This window comes from Oxyura jamaicensis, chromosome 2 (assembly GCF_011077185.1).
Source record: "Oxyura jamaicensis isolate SHBP4307 breed ruddy duck chromosome 2, BPBGC_Ojam_1.0, whole genome shotgun sequence".
Taxonomy (NCBI): Eukaryota; Metazoa; Chordata; class Aves; order Anseriformes; family Anatidae; genus Oxyura; species Oxyura jamaicensis.
Window position 1 is genome coordinate 86,792,170 of NC_048894.1, and position 18,252 is coordinate 86,810,421.

At 38.0% G+C, this 18,252-nt stretch overlaps 1 protein-coding gene across 7 annotated transcripts in view; it reads right to left on the bottom strand.

The window, feature by feature from the left end:
- The window catches only part of COBL (cordon-bleu WH2 repeat protein), a 154,544-nt gene that overhangs the window by 46,833 nt on the left and 89,459 nt on the right, over positions 1-18,252 (bottom strand). For 6 of the 7 annotated variants that reach the window (XM_035317840.1, XM_035317844.1, XM_035317843.1 and 3 more), the window contains 2 exons: positions 4,546-4,684; positions 1,499-1,669 (listed from right to left, as the gene is read on the bottom strand). In XM_035317840.1, the coding sequence (XP_035173731.1) occupies positions 1,499-1,669; positions 4,546-4,684 (310 nt within the window). The remainder of the gene's footprint in view (positions 1-1,498; positions 1,670-4,545; positions 4,685-18,252) is intronic. The other variant, XM_035317847.1, reaches the window with a different exon arrangement.

Here is an 18,252-nt window from a genome sequence, read left to right on the forward strand (position 1 = left end):
CTCCAGCACTGATGCTTTAAGTCTAACATAAATAACCACTAAGCACTAGTGCTTTGCTCTTAGTAAACTGAGGATAATAAAAGCTCACGTTATGTTTCCATGTACAAGCTTAATCAAATCATTTTGGCTGCGATATTGTGTTTGTTTAAGAGCAAGTGATCGGGCGGATAACATCAGAGCTGCATTGATTAAAGTGTATTTGATCACCAAGGTAGATCAGGAAAGCATTGCAAAATATTGGAGTGTTAGAAACTCAAATGAAGCAGAAATATTAATGCAAAGAAGGCCACAACAGACTTTTAATAAAGAAAATATTGTAGGCAAACTGATGGTATCTAGTAAAAAAAAAAAAAAAAAAAAAAAAAAAGATTTCAAGTATGATACGGTTTCTGTGCATATGTTAGTAAAGAAATGAATTAGGGTTAAACCTCAATAAGATTCAAGTTTTCTGTTAATATGGATGTATGGATCTCCTTTTTTTTTTTTTTTTTCCTCTCCCCGCTATAAAGCTCATCAATCTGTATTTCCTTAGCATGGATTTGAAAAATAGTAAATAATACTTTAGATTTAGTTGGCACTGAACAGCAAAACCACTGACATTAATGTATCAGTGTAACTGCTACCTGCAGAATAATTTTGTTAAAGAAAATGCCATGGAAAAATATCTTTGTCAAATTAGTGGCTAATGGAGGCATTTCTCTATTCCACAGTTAGGAGACAGACTCCTAACCTTCAAAGAAGTCTGTCCATGAGATGCCATAATGTGTAGAGCTCTGCTGCCTTTACAGGATCTCCATGGGTGTGCAGGTCAAGCCCACAGAGAATACACTACATGATCAAAGACTTGGATCATGTACAAAGACTTAAAGACAGTCAATGGATAAGCGTGAAAAAGCATGAAAACATGCTTTTCACAAATACACATGGATGTGGAAACTATTGCATTTTTTTGTCTGATAACAGTTATGCCCTGAGGGGAAGAGCACACAAAGGATTATCCAGAGATGTCAAGGGAAGATGTATCCATTAGGACAGGAAGGCCTTTAACAATATACAGCTTGTATAAATGGCTTCATTTTCCTGAAGGGAGGAGACACCCTGGAGTTTTCAACCTAGACTGATAGACCTATTGACTCTCAAAGGAATTTGTCTCTGGAGAGAGAAAAAATGTTAGTACAGAAAATCAAAGATGGAGAATTAATACAAGGCAATTAATTTTTGCTTCCAGCTGGGTGAAGTCACGTTTTGATGGTTGCTTTTAAATGCTTCCAGAGAATGGCCAGGTATCTCCAGCAAACCTGTCTCCAAACAAGTGCTTCATTTACTTTACATTAATTAGTTACACTGCATTGGGCATTTTGAAAGACAACAGCCTGGAAAAAAAAGGGAAAAAACAGACACGTATGTCCAGAGAGCAGAGAGGAAAGTCTGGAAAAGCTACCCCTGAGAATAACCATCAACAGAGATGAAACGCATATACATGTATTTTGAAACATACGTTTAGGTACCAGGTTTGTTGGTGCTGTAACATCTGCTTCTCTGTAACAGACTGCTGGATCCATAATGTCTCTGTCAGGAGGAGGGTAAGGTGGGGGTGGGGGGATCACTAACTCGGGTGGACCCCGAGTGGTGCCTCTAGGAGGCTTTTGTGGCACCTGCCGTCCATCACCTACAGGGGGATCAATCGACTAGTTAACTTCAGTGTCAAGACAACGATTGCTATGTTTGCTCTTACTTTTAAAAACACACGTTGATTTTCCCTCACCCACAACCAAAGTCTCTCTGGATCTAATACTGCTCTTATTTAGCCCCAAGCAATTGAGGGAGAAGGAAAAGCCTGGTCTCTCTCAAATCAACGGCAATGGGACCAGAATTAGGCTAAGCACATACATGTACATCACAGCTAACAGCTGAAATCTTCATGGGTGTTATTCCAAGTAAAGGGAAGGACAAAATTTCAAAAAAAGAAAAGTGAAAAATGGTACGTAAGAAAATAAAAGCAAGAGAAAAATGTTTTATTTTCGGTAAGTGCCAAACTGCATGAATTTGTTGACCTTTAGGATACGTTATATAACCATTTCCCCCTCTCTCTAAGAGAAAAAGGAGAATGCCTCAGATCAATATTTTTAAGTAGGTATGTTGACGGGTTTTTCTTTTTGTAAGTAGTTTTTGTATTATTTAGACATTACGAGGAAGCAGCTGAATAAGTCATTCTTTATAAAACTGTTTTAAGCTATCAAAGGAAATGCTCATAATTTTCTGGGGGCTCATTTCAATGATATGTGCAATGTCTACATAAATACGTGCACCGTTGGACTATGCTGCATTAACCATTTTCAATGTCGAAAAGTGCTACCAGTTTGTGGTGTACAGACCTAAAGCTATCGCAATTCAGCAAGTCAGCTGAGGAAGCAGAACTGCCTGCTTGTTCTGCTCTCATGCCCAGCCCTAGGCATCTGCTATTGGTCACTGTTGAAGATGGATGCTGGCTGGGATGGACCTCTGCTCTGCTCCATTCTCATCGCTTCTAGGCTCAGGCTCGTGCTCTGGTGGTGCTGAGAAGGGGAGTAGCACCAAGAGGCAGGAAAAAAAGATTAAGCCATTCTGATTTGTTACTTAGGAGTCACTAGCTTGTAGAGATTGAAGACCATTAAATGCTGGCAAATGTGCAGACTTTTTTTATTTTAACTGCTGTGAGGACATTGGGCACAATGCTTTGGGGTAAGTGGTTCAGTATTGAATGTGCCCCATTCGCCAGTTTGAGGATATTTTTGATTGATCTTTTGCTTGGATTCATGTGGCTAACTTGGGAGATATACAGGTAGCTTTAATCCTTTTTTTCATCATGAGGCTGCCTGTTTCTTGCAGCACTTTCCCCCCCTCACTACTGTCTTGCTTTTTTCACAGCTTTTCTCTCCTGCTTTCAGAGCCATCTGTGCTTTCTCATCATTTTCTTGCAAGGGCCTCAAAGAGAGGCTGTTTTACCAACCTCCCCTCACTGTAACATTTTTTTCTTGTTAATGAACGTATTCATTCAAGAAAGTATCAGAAAATGAAAAGCACTGAGGATCGGGCTACTGTGGGACGAGTTCTTTGTTGGTGTAAATTAATAAGGCTCCATTAAAGTAAACGATACTACAGAACCCTACATAACAGAGTCTGGCCAGCAAGCACTTATGTACACAGCACTGAATGGACTAGAAGTGGTTATGCTCTGCTTTATTTCAGCTGTAATGTTATGAGCACTGATACAAAATAAAATTAACACTTACAAAAAGTTAAAGCACCAAATGTCATCAATAAGTGACTTGCAACAGGGCAAGGCATGAGGAGTTTCAGGCTGTAGCATCAGCAATAGTTAAAAGTAAGCCAATTTGCTGAAAAACCCTGTATTATACGGCACAGTGATAACATTCCCCTTGGAGGGCTTAAATAAGAGATGTCAATGGAGTCGAGCATGTCACAAGATAATGGACTCCTGCTGCTACATAAATGCTGAGGCATTAAATGTGAAGCATTTACTGTAAATAAATGTTGGAATAAAGCCAAGAGGTTTCTTTCTAAACTGTGAGGCATTCATAATGTAAGCAATTATGTATGACAGGATGTCATATCTGTATGTCTTAGGCACTTTATGGAACATGAGGTCAAAGACATGAACTGAAGTGCATTGAGTGCATTACAGCACTTGAATGCTTCTCTTAATGTACTGAAAAAAACGTTTCAATATGTGGGGTTATTATCTCATATCTTTACCCATCATAAAAACACTTTGTTTGCTAAAACATAATCTTGGGGTCCTCACTTGGACAAAGCTCCCACCAACCTGAATGAGCTAGTAGTCAGATAATGACAGAGGTTTGGGAGAACATTTTTCAGTTTTCCTACGTAAGAGTAAAGGTGTATCACATATTGCTGAAGACTACAGTTCCCTCATCATCTCCAGCTATGTATGGAATTCCTTTAAGAGAACCAGTTCTCTTCTTCTAGCTAAACATTCGGGAGAGATTAATTTAGGAACAAATTCAAGATAAAAACATCAACTGACCATCAACCGACTTGATGTCAAACTTTTGGAGGCCTACAGGAAAAGAAAATGTCTTCAGGCTTTAGGAACATGAGGAGAACCTGAACTAGCTTAATTGTACCTCAGTTCTAGTAGACCCCATGGCTTCAGATGTATTCAGTATTGCCTTGTCTATTTCTTCGCTTTCTTTTTACTAGCAAAATGACCATGACCTTTGAGGCACAGAATAGGCCCAGGGCTAGTGCTTCTGAATATCTAACTCATACAAAACATTCCAATCATCTGACAAGTGTCATCAGAATTTTACTGTTTTCTGGTCCTCTGAATGGTGCCATTAAAATGAGGTAATATAGAAACACTTATTTCCAGACTTTCATTCTGCAATGTAAACGCATTCTCCCCCCCAGCCAAGTTACAAAAGTTCCCAACTCACAGCATAACAGAATTAAAGAAACTTTGAACAGTGAGTGTTGAAAGCACATGCATGGAATTACACAGGAGAAAACAGCATCTCTCACCCATTGTGCTCTTCCTCTTGTCTTCCACCTCTTCTGTCCTGTTCGGCATGGCAGGAGTGGGTGGAGCAGACAGAGCTGGTGGAAGAGGTGCACGCCTCTTCTTTTTCTGTAAATCATTTAGGGATGCTCCTTGTGAAATCTAGGAAAATTGAAAAATATACACAGTAAAGGATGTGTGTTTTTTTCTTAAGTTACCAGTAACAAAACAAAACAAAAAGTGATTGCCATATGCTAATTGCTAATTTCTTTAGCACACAGCATCACCAAGATATTTATAACATGTATTTATAGTGAGGAGATTGAAAGGCAGACCAGAAGAGGTGTAGCAATGCACTCAGAAGGAATGGGGCAAGAACCTCAGAGATAGGTCACAGCAGGACTACCAGTTTGCTTCATTTGATGGTTCTGGTAGAAGGGAATTGGTGAGCAACACACAATATGACACTACATGCGACGTTAGGCTTAACCCATTGCATGGTTAAAAACTCCACTTTGTACATGTAGGTAATAAATACTCTCATTTCTTTCATTTTTCTCTTAAACTGATGTTTCAGGACTTGTGAGAGAAGAACCAAAATTGAAGGTCTGCTTGTATGATGGTAAGAGATCATAACATACTCTATTTATGCCTACTGGACTTCTTAGACATACTTCTGAAGATCTGTAACACCTCTGCTTCCAATAATTGCGACACGTTGGTTGGCCAGCCAAAACTTCATTACTGTTTATACTGCTTTTTAAAATACGGAAAATTTTATTACAACTGACTTAGGTTTCACTTCATTGCATAATATTTTCTGTTGATTATTGGAACTTAGCTCTATTTCCTTTCACCGGAAGAATAATTAAAAAAAAAAAAAAGTAGGAAAATCTGTTGAATTTTTGTATTTGAAAGGTACTGGCAACACTAGACAGAACCAAGTGCAGCTGAGGCAGAGGGTAATGGAAGCTGCCTACACATAGCATGCTGTTGGCATTCCTCAGTCTTCCCTCACATTGCTTCTCTGCTCTGTCCATCCTGATACTCCACATAGCTGAAGATATCTAATATACAGAATTGCCCAGTGGTTTTCTAGTATTACAAAGGTCTAAATAATAATAATCATCATCATCATCTCCCCTTTAATCCAAAGGGATAATGAACCCCTAAAATGCATTTGTTGTGGGAGATTTAATTAAATAAATAGTAGCTTCACACTGCTCAAAGCTATTATCAGAGTTCAGAGGAAAGACATTCATTTGTATATGGATATGTCTTTTCATAGGCTGAGTGAAAACTCTTAGGATAAATGATTTTTACAGAGAACAGTACCTGAATAGAGCCTCCCTCACTTAGCCTTCCTTTTTTAAAAGCCCTCAGGAAGGGCTTAAGTTTATAAAACACGGACATTCAGTTCCCACCTTCCAGGACAATGCTCTAACCACTACACCACATGACATTCAGATGCTCTCCACCCGTTCTTTGCGTCCTGCACACAGCAAAACTTGGTAGTAACAGAACTGGAAATAGAGCGCGTTAACCAAGATGAGCTGCAGCTTCCTAGCAAACAGATTCCGTAAGGTGGAGGGGGCAGAGGGTGGGAAAGGAAAGGTGTCCTGGTTTTGGTACCTGCTACCATGTTTTGTTTTTCTATTTTACATTAAATATCGATTGGATAGAGTGCATGACTAAAGCCAGTGAGGCCAATCTAGATAAACCTGGCTAGAATTAATGGCAAAGAATGTTGGCCAAAACTTCATGGAATTTGAAAAATTAGCCTTCCCTCCAGGAAAGAGCACCAGGCAAAACATTCAGAAATGGTTACAGCAACATTTTAGAGCTTCTTTGAAAAACTTTTCCCCAAATTAATAATGTTACCCCATATTAAGATAGGGCACCTCTCCTGATGAAGATACTGTCTGCCAATTGTTAGAAAGAGACTACAATTAACTGAAGTTGGATTTAATATTATTTTTAATGCTTATAGAAGCAGAAGGCCCAATACTCAGCTGAACATGGATGGGAAACTCTGTTTCGTGAAACAGATTCATCAGGCTTTGGTTTTGCAGATGAGGAATTACATAGATGACAGCTACCTAATTCTGCATTCTTCTCCATGCCTGTTTGGGGTAATTGGCAAATAAGCAGTTAGAAAAAAAAACACATTCTTCTGTGCTGCCTTTTAGAATAACTAAGGACATGTAAGCAATTAATACTGTATCTTGATTCCTCAGGATACTACCTTACAAAGAGAAAATTATCAATCAAAGTTGGGACTAAAAATTTAAATCTGACCATCCTCTCTCCAAAATTCAGTAGCTATGAAGAACCATCTAGGAGACAGGCAGCAACTTCCCCAGCACTTCCCAAGCACAAGCTATGACTTTAGCAGCTATTTAATAGCATTTTGTAGCTTCCACATTCACTCCTGTCTCTCCAGGCAGAAAGGTCATTTTATTTGAGGACAAAAATGGATGGGCTGGTGATTTAGATGATAAGCCTAGGAAACCTTGAGAATCAAGGCAGAAAGAAATGTGTTTTTCCACTTGAAATGACAGAGATCACTAGTCAACCTTCACTGAGTACCAGGTGAGTGAAGGATATTATTCTGCCATGATCAAATTCCTCAAAGATAAATTGCAGCTTTACAAAGAAGAAAGAGTCCTTAATAGAAGCCAACATAAATGAGCTATATGCTTCTTATTTAGTTGAACCTTCTAGGAACATTACATAGATGTATGGATGAACAAAGTACTACTGCTAAAGAAAAGGCTAGAAAACAGTTAGAACATAAGTGTAATAATGAAAGTTTGGTCAAATACACACAAAAAATGCTTTTATCATACTGTCAGCTAAGTGCAGCATACTTCACAAAACCCATAAAGAAGATGAAAAGCTAGTTAAAGAACAGGTTGTAAAAATTGTAAAAGTAGTTCTTTAAAGCCAACCCTGTTAAACCTACGAGGCTAAACATAAATAGCAAAAAAAAAAAAAAAAGAACATTCTGTTTCCTTCTTGCAATTGTATATACTAAAACAATAGAACTTGAAAATAATTTGTTATGACTGGTTGCTTCTTTTATAAAGAAATCAAGCCTTAACATTATCTAAAGTAATTTCCCATCCAAACTTGTTACAAGATCCCTTCTCTGAGTGTAAGAGTATTTCCTATTCTTAGCACGTGTGCTTCACCATCTAGAGTTAGATGGAATTATTAGGTGAGGTTCCAGTTATGCAAGAAATACGTAACTTTTAAAGATGTTAGTGACTGTTCTCTGACTATAACTAATACCAACAACTGAGCTAGAGATGAATAAAGTGGTCCAAAAGGACCTAAACCTGAGGAATACAGCAGTTGCTATTCCCATATTGATTATACCACATACAATGCAAAAACGAACAAACAAAAAAAAACACTACACATTTTCCATTAAATTCATGTCATGGCTCACATACTGTTTGAAATATACTTTCAATATTGCAGAAAAAATATTTGAGGAATATGCTGAATGTGGTGTACCTCTGTGAAAGCTCAAAACCTTTACTAAAATTTGAGGGCTTAACATAAAATTTCAGAATATATTTGGGGCAAAATAACAAACTCATGGGGAGGCTATCTGCCAGAATTGTGAGGAAGGGCATCCTACAAAGCTAGTGCTTGAAAATATCAATCAGTAGCATTTGATAGTCATCTTACTTCCACAAGGCCTCTGGATACAGTACCAGTGGATGTGTAAACAGTGGATGTGTTCATGGCACAAAGCCTGTCAGAGTACAAGAAGTGTTTGAACAACGCTCTCAGACATATGGTTTGATTTTTGGGTGGTCCTGTGTGGAGCCAGGAGCTGGCCTTGATGATCTTTGTGAGTCCCTTCCAACTCAGGATATTCTATAATTCTGCGATTCTAATTTTTTTTTCATTTTTTTTTCTTTTTTTTTTCATGTGTAAGAGTCCAGTATTTTCTTTGGGTTAGGTTGCGATAAATATGCATTCATGAAAAATCATAGAACCATAGAATGGTTTATGTTGTAAGGGACCTTAAAGATCACCCAGATACAACCCCCAGCCATGGGCAGGGGCACGTCCCATGACCAGGTTGCCCAAAGCCCCATCCAGCCTGGCCTTGAACACCTCCAGGGATGGGGCATCCACAGCTTCTCTGGGCAGCCTGCTCCAGTGCTTTGGCATCCTCTGAGTGAAGAATTTCCTCCCTATATCTAATAAAAACCTACTGTCTTTTAATGTAAAGCCATTACCCCTTGTAATATCACTCTACTCCCTGGCACAGAGTCCCTGCCCAGCTTTCCTGTAGGCCCCCTTTTAGGTACTTGAAGGCCACTGTAAGGTCTCCCCAGAGCCTTCTCTTCTCCAAGCTGAATATCCCCAACTCCCTCAGCCTGTCTTCATGGGAGAGGTGCTCCAGTCCTCTGATCATGTTTGTGGCCTTCTTCTAGACTAATCATCTTCATCTTCCGGACTCATTTAAATACATCCATGTCCTTCTTCTGCTGGGGATCCCAGAGCTGAATGCAGTGCTCCGGGGAAAGGGGGTGGAGGTGGGGGGGTGGGAGGGCTCAAGAGCAGAGTAGAGGGGGAGAATCACCTCCTTTGACCTTAATGCACCCTTGAAAAATGCACATATTGCCTCCTAGGTAAACAACAGAATACAGTGATGTTGTAAGTCCTATAGTTTTATCTTGCCTAGTAAAGTATGAAGCAATTACCAAGGTATTTCAAAATGGTGATACCAGCAGGCAAAAATGCTTAAGCTAGTGCCAAAAGCCCAGCTGGATTTTGTGGAATTGAGGGGAGAGTATCAGGACACTTCTACATTGGATTGTGAAGGCCAACTTGAAGCTTTCTGTGAACCTTTTCTATGCCTTTCAAGCAACATGCTTTGTCCGTTTATTGAATAGCTGAGGGAGATTTTATCATCTTCAACAATTGCTGTGTTAGGACACAGAGACCTGGGGCGAACAGGAGACAGAAGAGAGACGTACTTTCTGCAGGGCTGAGAAAGAGCTTGGAAAAAAGCTGGGTGATCCCAGCTTAGAAGCACAACTAAGGACACAAGGAGGGAAGAATAACCTAAAAACTGCCGTGGAAAGACCCTCCTGGATTTGTGCATTAAAAGCAAACAGCACCTTGAGCTACTTAGAACAACTGTGTGTATCTGTATCGTAGTTGGTGTCTACACCTACTGGAGAAAGCTTTGTCAATTGATAGACAAATATAAACTGTTCTAACAGAAGCCCTCCTCCACCAGTGGACCTAGTCAATATGTGATTGAGGTGTTGAAAAAAGTGCATAGCTTGTCTTTCAAAATCCAAACTACTCTTCCTAATACTTTTATAAAAAACAAGAAACGTTTGTCTTAGAGCAACAGATTTTTCCTTTCACTCTGACTGTTATCATTTTTACCATAGACCGGGAAAAATGGAAACTTGAAAACCTAACAATTTTCCAGGGTTTGCTTTTTATCAAAATGACCCTTAAAGCTATTTTCTTTCTGCTTAAACATTGCAGCTACAGATGATACACTTACTCTATCAGCAACAGGATTAAGGACTGTTTTTAAAGGATGCCCCATGATGGTTTAGCATATAAGAATCAAATATTTTATAGTAAATGACATAAATAGTGTGAACTAAGCTCATACTCTCTTGTTCATTTCTCTTTTTTTATGCAACATGTCAGGATCTTTTATTGTTTTTCAGAATGCTTGTATTTTTGTGACTTCTGTCTAATTTGTATGTAAAACATGTTCAGGGAAACAGTGAGTGATTATTTGTAAAAAAAAAAAAAAATATTTTTAGAAGCAAATAAAAAGGACTGGAAAAAGAACACACATGGATTCAATCACAGGCATGCCCTAACTACAAACTGGTTTCTGTCATCCAGCACAGACTAGACACACACTGATTTAAGCAAGCCAGATTTCATTACACCTGCTGGTGATGATACTGTGTGGGGTCAGAATGCCTATTGAATTACAGGATTGTTTAAATATGACCCACAGAAAATTTCAGAGTTAACGTTTAACTAAACGAATAACAGCATCACCCCAAACTATGTGTGGGACCATCCCAATTCTTGTCCCCTCACACAAAACTGTAAGAGATCTTGAAATAATTAAGAGCCATTTCACAATAAGCTCTGGAAATAAAAATATACTTTTATTAACCACTTTTAAACTCTTGATATAACTGTAACTGAACCGAAGCTTTTGCAGCATTGTACAAAAGACAAGTGGTAGGTTGGTATGCTAGTAAGATTTATGGCTTAAGAGTTTTTAAAAATATTTTTGCTATGATTTTGTACATAATTTAAAGCAGTTGAGAAGAAAATATTTTGATCCAAGAGGAGCTGTTCTAGGAAAATCAGAGAGATAAATCTTTCAGCTGCAGAACGGAGACATAAATCTGTCCACTAAACTTGATGATATAAAAGCTACTCTATCCAGCTGATTCTGCATTTTCACAGGGTAACAGATGCTTCAACATGCCTAGCACCAGAAACCACAAGAAGTCCCAATTGAACGTTAATGTGTCTTAAACAACATTTACTCATATGTCTAATATTCCCTGAACGGGTCATACATTATTAGGCTTTTCACTGACATTAGGCATACACTGACAAAGGGAAATTCTGTGAGCTCTCAAAGAAACTGAGCTTATGAGCAACTCATGAGGCTGACCACTGTCAGCTCCACTGTATTAAACTGTCTATTCAGCACTGAACTTCTAGCTTGCTTCCTTATTGGGTATTACTCCATTACCGTAGATTAAAAACTGAATTTCTAACCCATGAGTATGTTTTTGGGCATTCAAAGACAGAAGTCTGATGTTTCCCAAAAACATGTCTTTATGTTGCAGAATGCTTTTGAGTGGTGGGATATTTAAAGTGCCTACTAGGACGCCATGCAATGCAACAACATATTGTAAAAGCAACATACACATGGATACTAAAAAACTGGCACATGGAAACAGCTTGAAAGAGCATATTCTTTGAAAAACTTGTCATTTTGATAAAATGCATAGAAATGACTACATTTCAAAAACTGGCAAGAAGCTTCTCTGGCTCGGTCATTTCAGTACTGTACATCTTGATTTTCTAGTCCTGGATCTCACAAATGAATTGTTGAAGTAAAGGGAGATTTTGAAATAAACCATATGAAGATAAGAAGTGAATACTATGACAGCAAGATTGATCATCTGACATTTGGACTGACTGGACCCAAGGTCTTGTGCTACCTTGGACATGTCAATCTCATACAACACATGTTTACATGGGGAGATTCCCAAGCTGCTGCCAAAACACAGCACCAGCACACATGATGGTTTGGCTCAGGTGATGGCTGCTCCCCCACCATACTCATGGCCTCAGATTCTGAGCTGCTTTTTTGCTGGAAGTGTTCAGTCTCTGTGTTAAATTGGGAAGTCAGGCTTATAATTGGTGTATTGCTCTTCTGAAAATACCCTTACCATTATCATTTTAATTAGACGCCATGAAATACTGTATAATTTTGCCCACTTTTATGCTGTTTAATTTCAAATTAAATTTCTCACATTATACCATTCTGGTAATAAACAGGATTTTGTAATGAAATTTAGTGGTCATTACCAAAACTGATTTTCTGGCTGCAAAAACAGCTCAGTATTAATAACAGATAAAAAGGTTAGCACTACTGGATTTTACAAAAATTGCTACGCTCTTGTGTTTTTTTTATTCATAAAATGAAGAAGACAAAAGTCAAGGATGTCCTTGAATGCTCAGTTGATTGGCGACAGAAAGCTAAATCAGTTGACAGAAGAAAGCCACTACAAGGTGAAGGGGCAAGCTCATTTTTCCGTCTGTTTTTACTGAACACACCCTTTGTGAAATGTCATGGTCAAGGGCAGTTAAAAATTAATGTCATTCTAATCTTCTTTAAACACTTTAACTTTTTCAGCTAAATGTGTCAGACAGGAAACTATCCATAAACAAATTTGAGATGTTAAATTACTAAGATAGCTGTGATTTCCTTCTTTTGCAAAATCTCATTACTAGCTGGAATATTATTTCCACTCAAGGAAGTCACTCTACAGCAGCAAATACTTTCACATGCATTGAAACATGTAGACTACACAAGTCTGCGGATGTTTGTTTTGGCAGAGAACTGGACTTCCTCTGTTTCTCTGAATACAATGTAATCCTCCTCATTTATGTCTTCATTTAGGGCAAAAAAATCAAAAACCTCAGTCACTTCAAAATCATATTTTAAACTACCACAAACTGATTTGATATTAAGACTGATTTCTCTTCTGGAAATAGCCTGTGAAGTAAAACAAAAAAGGCCAAAAAAAAAAATATCAAAATTTTCTTTTAATGTTTGTGCTTATCTTTTCAGTTAGAGCAATAAATTTGAATAGAACAATTGAGCGTTAATTAGAGATTAAAATACACAGTTGGACTGTAGCTTAATATTTCTTCTGGCAACTTTATGAATGAATTTGATAGGTGTCTGTCATACCTCCTTCAGCCACTAGTGCCTTCAGGGAAGGCCCTGGCATGAGGATTTTATGTATAATCTTTTCTTCCTCTGTATCACATTCAGGATTACAGGCTGCTTGACTAGTCGGTCTGTTGTTCTGTCCCTAAAACTCTGAGAAACATCATAAGCCAGCTGAAGACCTGCAAAATTTAGTTTGAACCTTTGTCCAATTTTCTGCTAAAAGGATGGGATGACATCTAACATGTTAGGGCCAGGAAGTGGATTGCAATCACACAAACGTTTTACCAGAAGCAGGGAAAACCATACCCTTTTTGCTGCCACTAAACTACATACCTCTGTGGAGCTTTAGGTTTTCCTTTACACTTAGAATTTTCTCCTGTAGAGAAAATCAGTGGGAATTTCTAGTGCTTAGAACAGCACCAAATCCTAAGCAACATCCTTACAATTCTTCTCAATTTAGAAAAGAGCACACCGGATTTATTTGCAGTATTTGCCTTCCTTGGACAAGCCCTCTCTGTCTGCACACAAAATGCCTGGGAAACCTGTTTTGGGCAGTAAGTCAAGTGATAGTTTCATGTCATCATTTCCCGCTCCTCCCTGCAAATTTCCATTCAGTCTAGATCCTTCCAGGGCTTACAAAGGGCAGCCAGAAAGCCCTGCTTCCATGATCTTGAGAAACCAAACGGACGGTCGAATAGCAAAATGGTATCATGGTGTAGATCAGACTAATTACTACGGACTGTAGCATAACACAGCTTGACATCAAGCCACTCCTCACAAGTATAAGATTTTTATCAATCAAAATGATGAATGGGCTATGCCACAGATCTTGGTTTGAGAAACCCACCGTGGCATTCTGCTTCCTATCCATGCCTGGAAGTGGCAACACGCATCTGAGCAGGGCTCGGGGACAGTCTGCTGAGCTCTGACGTTCTCTTTAAGGTGGGCACACAGCAAACCGAAAGACGTGTCCATATCTTTGGGTGACCTACACTGTTCATTCACCAAAGAGATGAAAAACTGAAGTGTCACACAGTCAGGTGAACTGGATTTGCATTCCCCTCTCTCTGTTTTTATTACTTTCATGGTTTGACTGTGAATTAGTTCAAATGAAAAAAAAAAAAAAGCTTTAGAAAGCAGTGAGCAGTTTTTACTAGATTATACCTATTTGTGATGTTTCTCCTTGTTTTCTTATTTAGCTAAAAAAATGACCAGAATGCAATTAAACCTGATTTACACAGCATACATTTACTTAGTTAACTTTTCTAGTATATAAATATTTACCTTTCTAATTTAAGATATAAGAAAGGTAGAGTTGCAAGTGAAATCTGAAGAGTGACACAAATCCAGTTTCTAAATTAAGCAAGGTGTTAGGGTCATTTTTCACTGCTTACTGAATGCCAGTTCTTTAGAAACGTTGCAGCTTAGAATTATCTGTCTATTAACTTCCCCTAAATACCTTACCCGACAAAGTCTAATAATTACTCAACACATACTTTCTCTTTAATGAGAGTTAAAGCTTACGATGACATCAGCCTGTCCTATTTGTCTGTGACTTGCAAGCCAGATGAAGTTTACTTACTAAATGTTGCAAGCGTGCCAAAATTCAGGGCTGCATAGAACAGTATGTTCGGGCCCTGATGTCTTGCCAGTTTTCAATGAAGTGCTTGACGGAGACCACATGTGGAGGTCAAGTGATACTATCATGATCTCACCAGATGGTAAATTGTGGTATTATTCCCAAGGCAGGTAGCATAATCTGTGCAGAAACAGTTGGCAGGTGATCCATGAACTCACAGCCAGAAGCAACTGGATTATTGCAAAAGATCAGGAATGTTATTGATGTTGGTGAAAAGACTTTTCCAAGAATTTTTCTTGCATATAATCTAAGGACTCTCAAGCTGTATGTTTTCTTGCAAAAAAAATATAAATAAATAAAGGGATGTATTTTATTAACTGCTATCCTAAATTAGAAGCCTTCCCACAAACAAATCTTGTACCCTTACATGATTATTATATGATGCATGTTAAGTGGTTAAACAAAGACCCAACAAGCTCAGTTTGCTTGGGCTCCTGTTACTACACAGGTTAGACGACAGGACTGGATTACTTTGCAGAGAACAACAGGAAAGTTGACCATGGCAGAAGTCTCACAAAATTCTTTGGGTCTTCTTTTCCTATCTTTCTCGAATATCGACCAATCCAAACCAGAGTGTGAAACAAACTGCACTTCACACAATCCACCCTTCAGTTAAAGCAGGTAAGAACTTAAAATCAGTTCTGGACTCATCTGACCTTTCCTGAAAAATGCTGCAAAAATATTTCTAAAAATGTGACAAAGCCACACAGTGGACTCCTTTTATGCAGTGACTTCTTCATAATCAACTTCTTTTCCCAATCTAGAAAACCAATATTCTCCTTCTAATAAAGACAGGACTTTAAAGCAAGTTTTAAAATTTCAAGTTCCAATGGTACATTACCTATAAATTGACTGTGTGTTTTATCTGAGTAAAGACAGATTCTCCAATGGCCACTGTAGAGTCAGTATTACTTCTCCTTGTGCTTCTGAGAGGCTGCACCTTCTGGCTAACAACAAAACCTCCACTGAAATTCTACAATAATATCCTCATTCATTCTGACCAAACTTCAGAAAAAAAAAATAAAAATCAACTGTACTTAGTCACTTTGTGACTGAGAAAGTCATGATTCCTTTTAATTAATTCATCACACTGAGAAATCTTACTCTGTTCAATATTATGGAACAAGGGAGACAGAAAATAAGTGTATTAATTACCAGTTAGAAAAAATAGGGACACAGAAGAAACTGGCCAGTAAGCTGCTTACATAAAAATCTAAAGATATTGAAATGTTTTTTGAAATTTTATTTCTAAAATAGGACACATGCTGCTACTAAATTAGTGTGCAGCAAAACAAAGTTGAACATTAGGGGCTCTAAAGAGGTTGGGTAGCAATTTGCACAAGCTATGGAATTTCTTTAGAGATATGGAGAAAAATTATGCGTTATAATTAAAATGTAATATATCCTTAAATGATACTCTTTGAAGATATTTAGAAAGTAGTCACCGCAGTGCATAAATCATCTACCTTTAGCCTTTCGTAATTGTTTTTAAAGAAATAAAGTTTGTTTGATTTAGTATGCATACACCAGAAATAATTTTTCAGAGATGTTTTTCTTTTTAGAAGAGGTACCACTTACTCCCTTTAGCTAGCAGCTTTTTTTGAGGCTTTGATATGTTTTCTAAAATTCATTCTATGTATGACAGCAAGATAAGCCTTCAAGCCATGAATGCACTTTTCTCTCTCTTATTTTAATTTGGGCCTGCATCATTAGCCAAACTAGAGTGTACTTGTCTAGCTAAATTAAGCATCCAGACTGCACAGCAAACATTATCTGATGTTCTGTCGGCTGGTTTCATGTTTGCCATCTGAGCATTGTTTTGTTAGACATGAAAAGAACAAGTCTGGATACCTCTCGCTCAACTAACTCAATGTCATGTTTAAAACTCTTTAGGGAAAAATGAACAAATCACCTTCAAATTAGAAATTAATTGTTCTGTGTTCTAATTTCATAGTCATTTACTTCAATATAGAGCATTTTAAGAGCCACAGACCTCCTTTACTACTCACAATTGTTTGTAGTAATTGGTTCTGGTACATCTCAATAATGGACTCTGTAACAGGATAGCACTAGCCAGGTTCAGCTCCAGTGAAAATATTAAGTAGATAAAACTTTCCAGATTTATGACTGGTTACAAAGACCATTATTTCCATAAAACTTAATTTAGTATATCATCACAGAATTTCACATCTGTGAAGGGCAACAGTTTATGTATGTGGCTTTTTCAACACAGGTCAGTTAACTGAAAATCATTAAAAAAAGTTCCACGCTTACACACTCATCTTAAAGAAAGAAATATTGCCTAATCCTTTTGGGAAAACTAGATAGATCCAGGAAAGCAGCACGCTGTTAGAGATCTATCTAACTTACTATCTTCTGAGAGGTAAAAATGTCATAATTTGCTAAGCAAAACAATAGACCCATCACTATACAAGAAAGAAGTGTACCAACAGCCCATTCCTCAAAGGTCTTATAAGCAAGCACAGAAAGACAAAAGAAAGTACAGCAAGCAAGCCTCAGTAAAATAAACAGTTCATCTGCTTTTCTCTTGAAGAAAAATTTGTCCTAAGTTGGTAACAACTGATGATGATTGGTCTTAGAAGCCACAGCTGTGAGGAAAGGGCAGTGAGCTTGAAAGACAGAGGCACACCTAAATGACAGCACAAAGCTACATGTGCAGTTTTTTGGGATGGAGAATTGAAAGGGCAAAACATTGTGACTATCCACTTGTCCATTTTTGTCTTGTGTTCCTCTTTAAATCAATGAGCATACGTGACATTGACTTGGATTTGATGCTGATTTCACATGGAAAACGAGTGCAGTGGACATCAACTACACAGATCCCAGCCACCTGCAATTTGAGCTGCCCTCCTGCATCTCCCCATTTTGAGATGCAGCCCAGGGTGCCTGAAAATATAACCCTCCTGAAGGGCATTTTGATGCTGCAGTTACAATACTAAGTTGAAACACATATACCAGGGAAGTTGCTTTAGGGGTCATCCTGGAAAGTGATTATTGCTCACATCATTTACTGGCAAAACTTACGACCTCATTCTGCAAATGCAAACCTTTGCACTTAGGACCACAAAACAGAGAGCAAAGATGGGAATAGAAATCAAAGACAACTGATTCTGTATTAACAAGAGGCATGTTGCCTGGTTATCAAATTAGTAGTGATGAGAAGATCTAGTGAATTCAGTGAGAATGTGTATCACTTCACACTTACCAAGACAGAATATCACCTGCTTGTTGAGTAGAGGAAAAAGAGCCCGTCACATCCATAAACTCTCAACATTTACGGAAATGTATAAATGAAGTTAATAAGCTTCTAAATAAATTTTCAGACAGGATGACTAAATAAAAGTGCCAAAACAAGTGGAACAGTAAAAGCCTAATGGAATGTTTCATAACTACCATACAGTAGTTGCAGCCTATGACATCCAAAATAAGGGGTTTCTACATGAATTTGCTGTGAAATACGGAGGAATAGATACAATTTCCATTCCTAATGGGTTAGCCTTTTAATTATCTATTTACTTATAGTGACAGAAAGAGAGAGACTCAGCTACTCTTTGATTGTATCAAGATACTGAC